The 13,216-nt window shown below is 52.1% G+C and overlaps 2 protein-coding genes across 2 annotated transcripts; both read right to left on the bottom strand.

The window, feature by feature from the left end:
- Positions 1 to 577: 577 nt before the first annotated feature.
- FTL (ferritin light chain) lies at positions 578 to 2,205 on the bottom strand. Its single transcript, XM_057711197.1, has 4 exons — positions 1,856 to 2,205; positions 1,544 to 1,690; positions 1,061 to 1,186; positions 578 to 888 (listed from the first exon to the last, which is right to left on the bottom strand). The coding sequence occupies exons 1-4, from the start codon at positions 1,955 to 1,957 to the stop codon at positions 736 to 738; spliced, it is 528 nt and encodes a 175-aa protein (XP_057567180.1). The 5' UTR covers positions 1,958 to 2,205; the 3' UTR covers positions 578 to 735.
- A 2,927-nt stretch (positions 2,206 to 5,132) lies between these two features.
- On the bottom strand, positions 5,133 to 8,904 carry BAX (BCL2 associated X, apoptosis regulator). The gene is made up of 6 exons (XM_057711196.1): positions 8,803 to 8,904; positions 8,176 to 8,227; positions 7,938 to 8,084; positions 7,409 to 7,544; positions 5,763 to 5,867; positions 5,133 to 5,338 (listed from the first exon to the last, which is right to left on the bottom strand). Exons 1-6 carry the CDS (start codon positions 8,834 to 8,836, stop codon positions 5,234 to 5,236), a joined length of 579 nt encoding a protein of 192 aa, XP_057567179.1. The 5' UTR covers positions 8,837 to 8,904; the 3' UTR covers positions 5,133 to 5,233.
- Positions 8,905 to 13,216: the final 4,312 nt, after the last annotated feature.

The raw sequence follows: 13,216 nt of genomic DNA, 5'->3' as shown, positions 1-13,216 counted from the left end.
CATCCTGTTTCTGTGCTGAGCCCCGAACCCCTAGCTCAGCACCTCTTGCACATCACATGCTCTCAGCTGCTCAGACCCACGTGTGGGGTCCTACCTATCATGTGCCTTGAATTCCACACCTGTGACAAGCAACCTCTGAAGGTCAGGCCTGGGTGTGCCTCCTGGTTACCGTGGATAATTTACACAGCAATTGTCTCAACTCACCCATATAAAGGAGTTCACAATTCTACTTAGCCTCCCAAAACTGAGCCAGAGACAATACTTTCAGAGTTTGGCAAGTGCCTGACAACATAATTCATCTGAACTTGTTTCTAGTTAGTGATCTCTTCAACAGCTGTCTGCTCCCCACTGCTGACCACAGGTCTTACTAGATTCTCCATGGAGTCTGGGCTCTATCATCTTAAGAGGGGCAGTTAACAGCCTGGCAAAGCAGAGAACCCACTACTTCAACACCCCACAGGTGTTATGCCTTAGAAGTAGAGTGCCAACTCCTCTCTCCCTGCCAGCCCAGTCCAGCCAGAACGTGAAGATAGATCCCACCTTTTTTCCCCACAACACACACAAACACACAAAACCGTAAGTTGCTGCAAAAAGCTTTATTGTTTCCATTTGGTCCAAGGCTTGGGAGAGGGGTCCAGGTGGTTAAAAAGCTGCCTAGTGGCTGCAGAGAGGGGCTTCAGGCAGCAGCCCTGACACCAAAGGGGCTCCTCCAAGGCCGCTGGGCTCCGGAGGCTCCTAGTCGTGCTTGAGAGTGAGCCTTTCGAAGAGATACTCGCCCAGCCCAGCCTGGGGACCACCCAGCCTGCGGAGGTTGGTCAGATGGTCACCCATCTTCTTGATGAGTTTCACCTCCTCATCTAGGAAGTGGTTCTCCAGGAAGTCACAGAGCTACGAGATAAAAGAGAAAATGTTGCCACTTACAGATCTGACAATGTGACAGATGGGAGGAGGAGGCTCAGAAGGAAATCTCCCCAATCAAATGAGGCCAATGCTTAATTACTACATAAGCATCACTCCAGGGAACCTCTTAGGATGGGCAGACATGAATGGAGATACTTACGTGGGGGTCTGCGCGGGCAGAACCCAGGGCATGCAGATCCAAAAGGGCCTGGTTCAGGTTCTTCTCCAGGAGCATGGCGGCTTCCATAGCGTCCTGGGTTTTACCCCATTCATCTTGAGATGGCTTCTATACCGAAAACAAAAACAGCTCAGTACTAGCCACACACTCTGAAAAGGACTAAAAACTCATTTTCCAGTAGTTGCGGGAGTAAAGGGCTTAGCCGGGGAGGGGGGACCTCTAAGAGATTGTACCTACCATCTCCAGCGTCCTAAAACTACACGTCCCACGATACTACACGCTGCGTTCTGGACCGCCACGTCTTGGGGGAACTTGGTGCGCCTCCATTTCCAGCCGTAGTAAACAACCCACACAAGACTAACTCAACCTCCCAGAAGCCTACGCGATGCCTAAACCGCTACGGTCAACGGGTCTCTAGCGCAGGGACTATTGGGAGACGTAGTGCGCTGCCCACACACTATTTACCTTCACGTCCTGGAAGAAGGCGCGGCCACCGCGCTGGTTTTGCATTTTCAAGAGACGCTCGGCGCCCTCGCGCTTCTCCTCGGCCAATTCGCGGAAAAAGTGGCCCACGCCCTCCAGAGCCACATCGTCGCGGTCGAAATAGAAGCCCTGCGGGAAGAGATGGCGGGAACAAAGGTTAGCAGGAGGCGAGGCCGGGGTGCGGACTCCGCCTTCTGACTATCCAGCGGGACAAAGACCGCCAGCGCGTGCGCAGAGGGCCGGAGGTGCGCAGCTGAGGGAAACTTGGGCTGGGGGCGTCCTGGGGACCCTCACCAGAGAGAGGTAGGTGTAGGAGGCCTGCAGATGCAAGTTGAACAGGCGGTTGACGGCAGCCTCCACCTCGGTGGAATAATTCTGACGAATCTGGGAGGCCATGGTTGATCGGTAATGAGCTAAGCTCAAAAAGTGGTGTTGGCTGGTCCCGGTGACCGAGGATAGCTGAGTGGCCGACTCCGAACGTTGCGACTGGAAAAAAGGTTGGAGGGTGGTCGGAGGCTGGAGCAAGGGGCGTCCCTGGGTCTGTTCCGTCCAAACACTGTTGAAGCAAGAGACAGATCCGAGGGACCGCCGGGCGCACTGAGAAGGCTGGGGCTGGCGGCTTCTTTTATAGCGCGCGGGCCCTCGGAAGTGGGACGGTCAGGGAGAGGACGCGGCCAATCAACGGTGGTGGGAGGCGGGGCCTGGAGCCCGCGCGTGACCAATCAGCCGCAGATAGGACTCCCGACCCCCCCCCCCCCACCGCACCCCCACCCCGCCCAGAGGTGGGGAAGTCACGCGCTTATAGGCAGATGTTGTGAAATGGGGAATTGGCCGGGGGTGGGTGGCTTCGCGGGGTACAGGGGCCCTCTGACTAATTCTGGGACGTCAAGGGCTTCTGGGGGGACTCTCTGGTAGGTGAAAGACTAATGAGGACACTGGGAACACTGGAAAATAATGATCCCTGGGTCCTGGGGGTGTCCCAGGAAAGTAGATTGGATTCAGGGCACGGACTTTACTGGAACCCTGGGGGGTGTTCCTCAGAGGTGCGGAAACCTCCAGATGACGGTGGTTTGCTCTAGCAGATAAGGGGGTACCAGGATCATTGAGAAGTTTGGAAGGCTGTGAGATGTTATTTCTGGAACCTTGGGTCTCTCTCAGGGAGGACTTGGAGCCCTGGGGTTCAAAGGTGGGGGGAGTTTCTGTAACTTTAGAGTTCACAATGGAAATCCATATTTTTCTGGAAACTTCCTGGGGCTCTTGAAGTGATCTGCAGGATTAGAAGGACAATTGTAGAGCCCTGGGGTTCAGCCCTGGAGTGGGGGATACAGATGTTTCCAGAAGCCTAATAGGGGCTTTTTAAAGAGGTCGGGAGTCTTGGAGAGCCCTTTGGAGTCCTCGAAAGATTGTCTGGGCCACTTGTGATACCTCGGCGCTATTTCAGGGGCCCACTTTTTCTGGAAGCTAAGATGGGGAGGGGTGAAATAACACCAGAGCTTTGGCGGGGTGGGGGTCTCTCTCCGAGGCTGCACTTCTGGCGATTATTTTGAAGGCAGCCAGAGACTGGGAATTCTTGGCTCTTAGGCAGTCTCTCTTAAATTGTCTCTGTCTTATCCGACACGTGCTCCTTCAAGATCACAGAGAAGCGCTGGGTCCTGGGGAAACGAGGAGGGTCTGGGGACCTGGGAATGGGATGTCTGCCTTTAACCAATGGACATTTTAAAATTGTGTCTGGTCCCAGCTAGTGCCTGAGTGGCAGAGCTGACTCACACCAGGACTCTGCCTTCAAGGAGCTCCTGGTTGTAGGGTGAACAGGACTTTGACCCTATTAAGTGCCCTAATGGAGGCAACTGGTGGGCTGGGGCAGGGAAACTGAAGCCGCTGGGGCGTTAGGGGCAGAGGTGAGGACCCGACTTGCAGAGAAGCCTCTCCAAGCAGCCTGGGCAGGGTACCCCCTGATCAAGGGGATGCCAGCCAGGCCAGTATCTGGGGTCCTCAGGAGGTGTCTGGGCCAGTGGCCAGCAGAGCAGCTATGCTGAGTCATGCTGAAGTCAGCTCGAGAAGGGGCTCCGGCAGGGGGGCAGGGTGGAGCCCGCTCTCTGACCTCATCTCCTTGGGGTGGATTGCAGTCTGCCTGGGCCCCAGGGCTGGCCGCCTGCCCCAAGGTGCTGCCTTGAGTATGCTTTGTCTCGGAGTCTTACAGTCTTTTTAGTTCCCTTGATGGTTTCCCTGGGCTCCCGCCTGTGGCCATATTGTCCCTTCTCTCTGGGTGGTGACTCAGTCTCCCCTCACTGCTATCTTAACTGACATATCCCCCCCCCCCCACTGGGTGTCTCTAGGGAAAGTCTCTGGGGGAGGGGCAGTTGCCCCAGGCACACAGTCACAATGGGTCCTTAGTTACTCATTCACCAAATTTCATACCTCAGTCCAAAGACCTTTAGTCTTGGGCTAAAGGAGAGGTGACCTGGAAAGTGCTTACAGGTGGAGGGAGAAGGGGTGAGATAAAGATCTGAAGAAGGAAGGTTGGATGAGGGGGAGGGAATGGGGGGGGGCAGAAAGAGCCCAAGAGAGTGGCAAAGACCCAGAGAGGGACAGAGACAAAGAGAGACAGGGACAGAGACAGACAGGAACAGAGACAGAGAAGGGGACAGAAAGACCCAGAGAGAGGGGAACAGAGACAAAGACAGACACACAGGGGGACAGAGAGCCAGTGAGGTGACAACCAGCTGTGACTCTCCACATGCCCTTATTCTCTGTAATCCCCTTTTTTGATTCCCCTTCTGTGCCTCCATCTACGGTGCCTCTTTCTGAGCTCAGCATTTTTCTTCCCAGGGGCTGCTCCTCTCCTGGAGGGCCCCTCCCAGTTACAGGCCAGACCCCAGACTCCTCCTCCAGCCCCTGGCCCCAGGATGTGTCCCTCCTCTCCGGCCACACAGCTCAAGCTCAGGCCTCCTCCGGAGTCTCCCTTGGACCCTCTCTCTAGCCTGCTCAGTCGTCCAACCACCAGGGGCTTCCCCAAAAGGCTCCAGAGCCCTCCCCTGCTCTCCTAGTCCTCCCCTGCTCTCCTAGTCCTCCCAAGTTCTGCCCCAGCGCCTTCTTCCCCATTTCTCCACCTCAGTAAATGCGCAACTTCTTGTGGTCCCATGTGGTAGAAGCTTCCAGGCCCTAGTTCCCGGGGGGTCCGGGAGGCCTGCTTTGCACCCTGCTACCCTGATCCCCACCCCCACCCCCACCCCCACGCCAGGCTCCTCTGCTGGGCTTGGGCCTGGCCCAGTGCGGCCTCCAACACAATACCCTAGACTGTGACACAGGACACACAAGTGATCTGAAGGTGCCTCAGTTCCCCTCAGGACTGTGGCTTCCCTGAGGGCAGGGCCAGGACTTCACTCACCACCCACCGACACAGGGCACCTGGTACCCTCAGCAAAGGATGTGTCAGCACGTGAAGCCTGGTCTCCTGCGACAGCCAGGAAGTGGGCTCAGTGACTCAGACTCCAAAGTGTGGCCCGAAAGAGGTTTATTGCCCCCCGCCCTCCCCGAGACCACTCCTCCCTACCCTGCCCCACCCCAATAATTACAAAAGTAAGAAAAACACCCATGGCCCCCAATCCCCACCCCTCTCCCAAAATGCCATAATTTATGCAGAAAAGACACAGTCCAAGGCAGCTGGTGGCCTTATCCCATCTTCTTCCAGATGGTGAGTGAGGCGGTGAGCACTCCGGCCACAAGGATGGTCACTGTCTGCCACGTGGGTGTCCCAAAGTAGGAGAGGAGGCCGTCCTGGGAAGGGACATCAGGCACGTCAGCAACTCAGCCAAGGGGCAGCCCCTGGGCCAGGACATGGGTCAGGGAAGGATCAGAGGGCATGAGTGGGGCAAGGTCCTAAGATGAATGGTACTAAAGACTTGGGAGGCAAAGGGTTATCATAGAACTTGAGGGATTCCAGAGGAAGTGGAGGCACCAGAGGGGTCAGAAGGTACCAGTCAGGTCAGGGGTCACCAGGAGGTCAGAGGTCACCAGGAGGTCAAGGGTCATAGAGAGGTCAGTGAGCTCCATATGAATCAGGCATTGATCAGACATATAAGAAAACACAGAGCATATCTGATGATCTGAAAATGGGGAGGGGAGGCACCACTGTGGTGGGCTCAGGAAGGCCCAGGGGTCCCAGAGGAGTAGGGGGAGAGAGTGGGGTTAAGGGCCTCACCCAACCACCCTGGTCCTGGATCCAGCCCAGCAGCCGCTCTCGAAGAAAGTCCAATGTCCAGCCCATGATGGTCCTGATCAGCTGGGGCACCTTGGTGCACAGGGCCTGTGGGGAGTGGGATGGACCTTAGGGTCTGAGCCTTGTCCCCACTGCCTGGGGCCGTGGCCTCCAGTCTCCTTTCTCAACTCTCTGCGTCCGCTCCTGCCCTTCTGCAGTCTCTTTTCCACTCACAGTCAGAATGAGCTTCATAAAGTGTAAAGTGGATCTCATCACTGTCAAGCGCCCTGCTCACAAACCATCTATGGCTCCCCAGTGCCTCTGGGATTAAAAACTCAAAAACATATCTTGGCTCACAAGGCCCTGTGTAAAGGCTCTGACCTGATGGCATTCCAACTTTCCTCTTCTTTCCCACCAGATTCTTAACCTGCTTCAGGACCTTTGCACATGCTGATTCTTCTGCCTCAGTGGGCTTCAACCAAGGGAATTTTCACTCATCCCTCAAAGCTCAGCTCTAATGTCACTTCTGCAGAGAGGGCTTTCCGACCTTCAGACCAGGTAAGGCCTGACACCTGCTCTTTAACTCCCTAAGCCTCCCTATCTCGCTTCTTCTCACCTGTTGTCCTTAGCTCCATATGCAGCCCTACCATCACCCTGACGGCTGTCCCCCTCACCTCTAACATTCAAGCCCCATCAGCTCAATCTTGCAAACACATCAAGAAATCTACTTCCCCACCTCCACTGCTGCCACCTGACTCCAGGTCAGTCATCTGTTCGCCAGGACTATCATAGGTACCCCTTCATCAGCTTCCCAGTTTTTGTCCTTGTGCCCCATGATCCTTTTTTCTACCCGCAATGGCCAAAATAATTTGCTGGGCTTCCCCTCCCCCAATATTTTATCACGAGAATCTTCAGAGAGAAAAGTTAAGAAAATTTCACAGTGAACAGGCCTATACACACAACCTAGATTCTACAATGAACATTTTGCTATCCTTGCTGGAAAAGTCTTTTCTATTTATAAATCAGGTCACCTCACTCTTGTTTAAAACCAGCCAGTCACTCCCCTTGCACTCAGAGTAAAGCTAGTCTATACAATGGCCCACAAGACCCCTCGCAATCTGCCCTCATCTCTCACCTTCTCTCCCTCCTCACTCTGTTCTAACCACATGGGGCTCCTCATTGCCCTCAACACACCAGGCTTGGTCCTACCTCAGGGCCTTTGCATTTGCTGTGCCCTCTACTGGATACCTTTTCCCCCATCTTTATATATCCTTGCATCTTTCTTGTCATTCCAACTTTGGCTTTAATGTCACCTCCTCATAGAAGTCTTTCCTGACCACTCTGCTCAATCGCATCACCCTAGTTTACTTCACTCAGCCTACTACGATGTGGGCTCCCTGAGAGCAGGGCCCTAGCCTGTTCTATTCCATGCTGTGTCTTGGGTGCCGAGCACAGGTCGCACACATTATAGGCCCAATAAATGTTTGTTGAATGAATAAATGAATGAAAAAGCAGATAAATGGCCCATAGCTGTCTCTCTCCATTCCCTCTGTGGTTACTGGGCTGCCACAGGGGTTGACCTCATGACTCCCAGGTCCTCATAGGTCTGAGGGGAGCCTCCCCGGGATCAGGGCCCTGCAGCCGCCCACCTTGAGCACCAGTTTGCTGGCAAAGTAGAAAAGGGCAACGACCCGGCCCCAGTTGAAGTTGCCATCGGAAAACATTTCGGCCGCCACTCGGAAAAAGACCTCTCGAGGGGAGTCTGTGTCCACGGCCGCGATCATCCTGCAGGAGAGAGGAGAGCCAGTGCTAGACAGGGAGGATCAGGCAGAGTGTGGAAACTCTGGTGTTCATCCCATACCAAAGATAAGGAAACAGGCCTGAGCCAGGCTGAAACCAAAAGAGGCTATCATGGGGGAAAGCCACAAGATGGACATTGAGGAAATTGGAGAAAATGACACCCTGAAGGAGGGTTTCAAGATCCTAGGGCAGGGGAGGGTTGGGAGTCCAGAGTGCCGAGTTGAGTGGTGGGGCCATGGACCCCTGGGTCTGAGGGAAAAGGGGGCTGTGGACCTGGACTCCAGGCTCCCAGGGCAAGCGGGGTTTGGGAGCTGGGACTCTTGGGTTCTGAGGGAGAAGGGGCCCACTGGCTGGACTCCTGGGTCCCAGGGGCCACACCTCTGCAACTCCATGTTACTGTCCAGTTCATCTCCAATGCGCTTGAGACACTCGCTCAGCTTCTTGGTGGATGCATCCTGGGGCGCCTGCTCCAGGCCCAGCTCGGGTGTCTCTCCCCCCATCCGCCCTGCTCGATCCTGGATGAAACTAGAGTGGAAATGGAGTTGCATGGGATGCAGAATCAGAATGGGGCCTCGCTCCTCAAATTCGCTCTGCAATAATCAGCCCTCAAACTCACCCCTGAAGCAAAAGGGCCCCTGTCTTCATGATCTGCTCAGAGCTGGTGGGCCCTAGAGGAGAAAGGAAGGAAGAGGTGCCGGGACTCTTGGGTCTTGGGATCCAGGGAACTGGAGTGGCTCATGACCCCTGAGGGAGGACAACGCTAGGGGGCCCTGCATTGCTGGGTCCCAGGTAGATAAAGTGACTGAGGCCCCAGGCAACTGAGTCCTTGATGGAGAAAGAGGCAGTGGTCCTGGGCCTGTATCATCCCGGGGGAGGAGGCTGAGGGAACACTTCATGCATCCAAACCCCTGGCCTGAGGGGACTGAGGGGACTGAGGGGAGACCCGCCCCTCCCACCAGGAAGTGGTGCCGGCGACAAGCCCGGGCCTGCCCCAGGGGCTTGGATTATGGGGTTCTCCAGCTTCTCGAGGGTCCGAGAGCGCCAGACAGTAAGGGATTGGGACGCGGAGGCCAGAGAGCCCGGGACGCCCGGGGAGGGTGTGGGTGGAGGCTGGCAGCGCCGGATCCGGGAGTTTCTGCCCCAGAGTGCTTGGCGATCGCACGGCCCCATACCGACAGGAGAGATCGTGGGGTCGGCCGGCGAGGGGCTCGCCCTCCTCCCGCCCGTCCGCCTCCCGCCTCACCCCCGCCTCTGGGTTGCTCCCCGGACCCGTCCATCACCGCCGCTCCCGCCGCCGCCTCTCGCCGGGTCCTCCCGGGCGGCCGCTGCACGCCCCTGGTCACGTGAGTGCCCCGCTGAGCGTGCGTCCTCTCACGTGATCGCCCCGCAAAATGGCTTCCACGCGTCGCTGCCCCGCAGGGCTACCCAGACGCAGGACCACACCTGCGTGACTGTCCAATCAGCACTATCTCTTTAGGAACTGGTCGTAGCGCCATTCCACCAGCCAAGCATTCAATCGCAGCTATAACTTTTATTCCTTCCTTCCTTCCTGCCTTCCTGCCTTCCTGCCTTCCTGCCTTCCTGCCTGCCTGCCTGCAATAGTTTAAAAAGTTTCGGGTGGGCCTCAAGGCCCTTCCCAGGACAGAAGGAACATCAAAGACCAAAAATAGCATTCATTGAGGCATCACGTTCCAGATAACTAAAGTCTATGAATGTTTACGTGTGTTTGTGCGAAAATAAAAGGAATCTGAAGTTCAAAAGTGATAGATTGGTGATAGATTGGGAGGGTGAGGACAGGGAGGGGCCCCAAGAGAGTCTCCTGAGGTACCTCAAATGTGCTATATCTTGATCTGGGTGGTGCTTACTTGGGCATACACGTATTTAAAAATTCATTGAGCTGTATACATAAGACATGCACTTTACTGTATGGAAATGATTATATCTCCTTTCAAAAAGAGAACAGTAAGAAAAAAGAACTTAGATTAGAAAAATAGGCTGGGGTCAGATGAAGAATGGTTTGGGCACATAAGAGAAGGGAACTTATGTCCCAAGGGTGGCTGGAAGCCATGGCTATTGAAGATTATAGGTGTCTTAGTCCATCAGCCTAACAACACCAGGAATATAGTCCGACAAAGTCAAGTTTAGTGACCCACTGAGATGAAGGAGACCACATAACAGAGAAATCATGGAGCATCTTGACAAAGGAAAAGGTAGACTTATTATAGGATAGGGAGGAAGAGTGAAGTTTAGGTGATGACTGTATGTTAGGCTCAAAGCCAAGCAGTGTGTGGACTGTAAAAGGAACCAGGGTCCTGTATCCTTGCAAACTACAAGGTGAATGTAGATGTGGAGAGTTGGGTCCAGAAACCCTTTGCTCTGCACCTGGGCTGGAAATCGAGGCTGCTACTCTGTATCAAACGACTTAGATCCTACAGGCAAGGGTGGGATGTTTAATTTTTACTGATAGAGTTTTCAACCTTGATGATTTTAGAGAACAAAGTTTCTTTGTTAGTAAGAAAACATGTCCTTGGGAAATTGTGTTTCCTATTAACTTTGAAGCTGGCTTTCTTTGTGTCTGTTATTCCAGCACAAAGAATTAGCCCTCCACCATCCCAGTTACAGAGAGGGAAGAGAGGGCTTTTAATGCAGCTGCAGACCTCTAAATAGTACAGCTGATGAGTAGAGGGGAAAAAACTTTTGAGATGGTGCTTAAGTCAAAATTGTTTACAATAATAAAGATGCTATATCAGACCTATGAAGGTCACCTCCAAGATGGGTCCCAATGATTCTCACCTCCAGGTATTCATGCCCCTGTGTAGTTCCCTCCCATACTGAGCAGGGCTGACAGTGTGACTAATAGGATATTGTGGAAATGACAGAGTGTAACTTCCAAGGTTAGGTCATAAAAGTCACTGCAGCTTCTGCCTGTTTCTCTCTTGGATCACTTGCTTTAGAGGAAGCAGCTGCCATGTTGTGAGGACACTCAAGCAGTCGTCCACTGGAGACATACATGTGTTGAGGAACCTCCAGCCATGTGAATGAGCCACTTTGGAAGGATATCCTCCAGCCCCAGTCAAGACTTCAGATGACAGCTGTCCCCACCAACATCCTGACAGCAACCTCATGAGAGATCCTAAACCACAAACGGACAGCTTAGTCACTCATGGGTTGCCAGTCCTCAGAAATGGTGTGAGATAATAAGCATTTATTGTTGCTTTAAGTTGCTTAGTTTGGGGGCAGTTTGTTACACAGCAATAGATAACTAATACATCTAGAATATTTATGGCCTATTTACAGATGAGGAAACCAGAGCCCAGAGAAAGAGATGGATTTGCCAAAATTGTATGGTTCTTGTGGGTGCTGTCAGGTCTCCAGCTTGACCTGTGTCACTTGGACAGGCCATTCTTTCTTTCTTTTTTTTTTTTTTTTTTTTTTTTTTTTATTATTATTTTATTTTATTTTTTTTGGGGGGTACACCAGGTTCAATCAACTGTTTTTATACACATATCCCCATATTCCCTCCCTTCCTTGACGCCCCCCCTTTCTTTCTTTTTAAATATTTATTTATTTACTTATTTGTTCATTTTTTCATTCATTCATTCATTCATATTTGCCTGTGTCAGGTCTCAGTTGTGGCACGTGGGATCTTTGTTGCAGCATGCGGGATCTTTCATTGCAGCGTGCAAACTCTTGAGCACACAGGCTCAGTAGCCCCGTGGCATGTGGGATATTAGTTCCCTGACCGGGGATTGAACCCATGCCCTTTGCAGTGGAAGCATGGAGTCTTAATCGCTGGACCACCAGGGAGGTCCCCCCAGTGTCTTTTAATTGAGATCAAATACCTGGTCTCAGATTCTTTATGTCTCATCACAGGAAGAATTCAATGAGAGACAAATTGATAGGTAAGAAGTGGATTTATTTAGAGAGAAACACAGTCCACAGACAGTGTGGGCCATCTCAGAAGGTGAGAGGCCCCCAAATATGGGGTGGTTAGTTTTTATGGGCTGGGTAATTTCAAAGTCTAATGAGTGGGAGGATTATTCCAACTATCTTGGAGAAAGGGCAGAGATTTCCAGGAATTGGATCACTGCCCACTTTTTGGCTTTTTATGGTTAGCCTCAGAATTGTCATGGCGCCTGTGGGTGTGTTATTTAGCATATGCTAATTTATTACAATGAGCATGTCATGAGGCTCAAAGTCTACTGGAAGTCAAATCTTCTGCCATCTTGGACCTAGCTGGTTCTAACCAGTTTATGTCGTATCCTCAAGGGGTATGTAATTCTTTTTGAGGTGTGCCCTGCCCCCTTCCCTCCTGTTTCAGAGCTGCCAGCCTTCAGACAACAACTACAGCATTAGCTGTCCTGGTACTCAGACCTTCCAATTTGGCCTGGAACTAAACACTGGCTCTCCAGGGTCTCCAGTTTGCCAGCTCATGCCCTAATTCCATAATCATGTCTTTCTTCTAGCCTTCTAGCTTGTTGCCTTACCATTCACAAACAGCACTTCCATCTCATCGTGTAAGATGGACACACCAATGCCCAACACATCCCTGCACCAGGAAGGGAGAGACTGAAAGGGATGCCATCTTCCTTGCTTTTTAAGGCCATAACTCAGGTGCTGCAGACATCCCATTGGTCAGAAGCCGTTGGCAATGGCAAGAAACTGGTTGCAAGGGAGCCTGAGAAATGTAGTCTTTAGCTGTGCAGCCATGTGTCCAGTGAAACTTCCCTATCAGAGGCAAATAATTATTAAGGGGACACCTAGCCATATCTGCCACACAAGTAAATGACTGAAACCAAGCAAGCAAAGGGCTGAAACCAATGTGGTGATAGCTGAATGATGTGTACTGGGACTTGGAATAAGCAAACAATAGAAAACTCATTTGAGGGACTTTCCTGGTGGTCCAGTGGGTAAGATTCTGTGCTTCCAATGCAGGGGGCCTGGGTTCGATCCCTGGTTGGGAAACTAGATCCCACATGCATGCCACAACTAAGAGTCTGCTTGCTACAACAAAAATATCCCACATGCCACAACTAAGACCCAGGGCAGCCAAAATAAATAAATAAATTAAAAAAAAAAAAAGAAAACTCATTTGACTGATGTCTAATCATTCAATGTTCTGAAATTTCTACCAAACTGCTTGTTTTCTCAGAGTGAGAGTTATTAGTGTCTTAAACCCAATGTATCCCTCTCCATCTTCTGGAATGTGGTGGAATTGAACTTCCCGGATTTTCTGTGGTTCCTTCAGGTCACATGACTAGTTTTGGCCAATAAATTCTGAGATTATATGTGTCATTTTTGTATCAGAACTTTTAAGTGTTGGTACAAGAGCTTCCAGGGTATTCTTTACTTGGCCACACTTGACTGGCAGGACTCCAGAAGGTAGTGGCTCTGTCACCCTGGGTCCCAGACATTGAGACTCCAGAACCCTCGGTCAATATGTAACATAAAGTGAGAAAAAAACCTCGTTATGCTAAGCTGAGATTTGGGGGTTGTTTTTTACTACAGCATAAACTAACCTATACTCACCACTATAGAAAAATATGAAAGTTAGATCTTTCCTAGAGCACAGAGTTAACCCTAATTGGTTGGCCAAGCACCCACATATAGCCCCGCTCCAACTGCTTGTAATTTGGGTGGGAATGACCTCCTACCCC

The sequence above is a fragment of the Hippopotamus amphibius genome, chromosome 16, assembly GCF_030028045.1.
Source record: "Hippopotamus amphibius kiboko isolate mHipAmp2 chromosome 16, mHipAmp2.hap2, whole genome shotgun sequence".
Taxonomy (NCBI): Eukaryota; Metazoa; Chordata; class Mammalia; order Artiodactyla; family Hippopotamidae; genus Hippopotamus; species Hippopotamus amphibius.
Note: the sequence above shows the minus strand (reverse complement) of the source record. Positions and strands in the feature narration are given on the sequence as shown.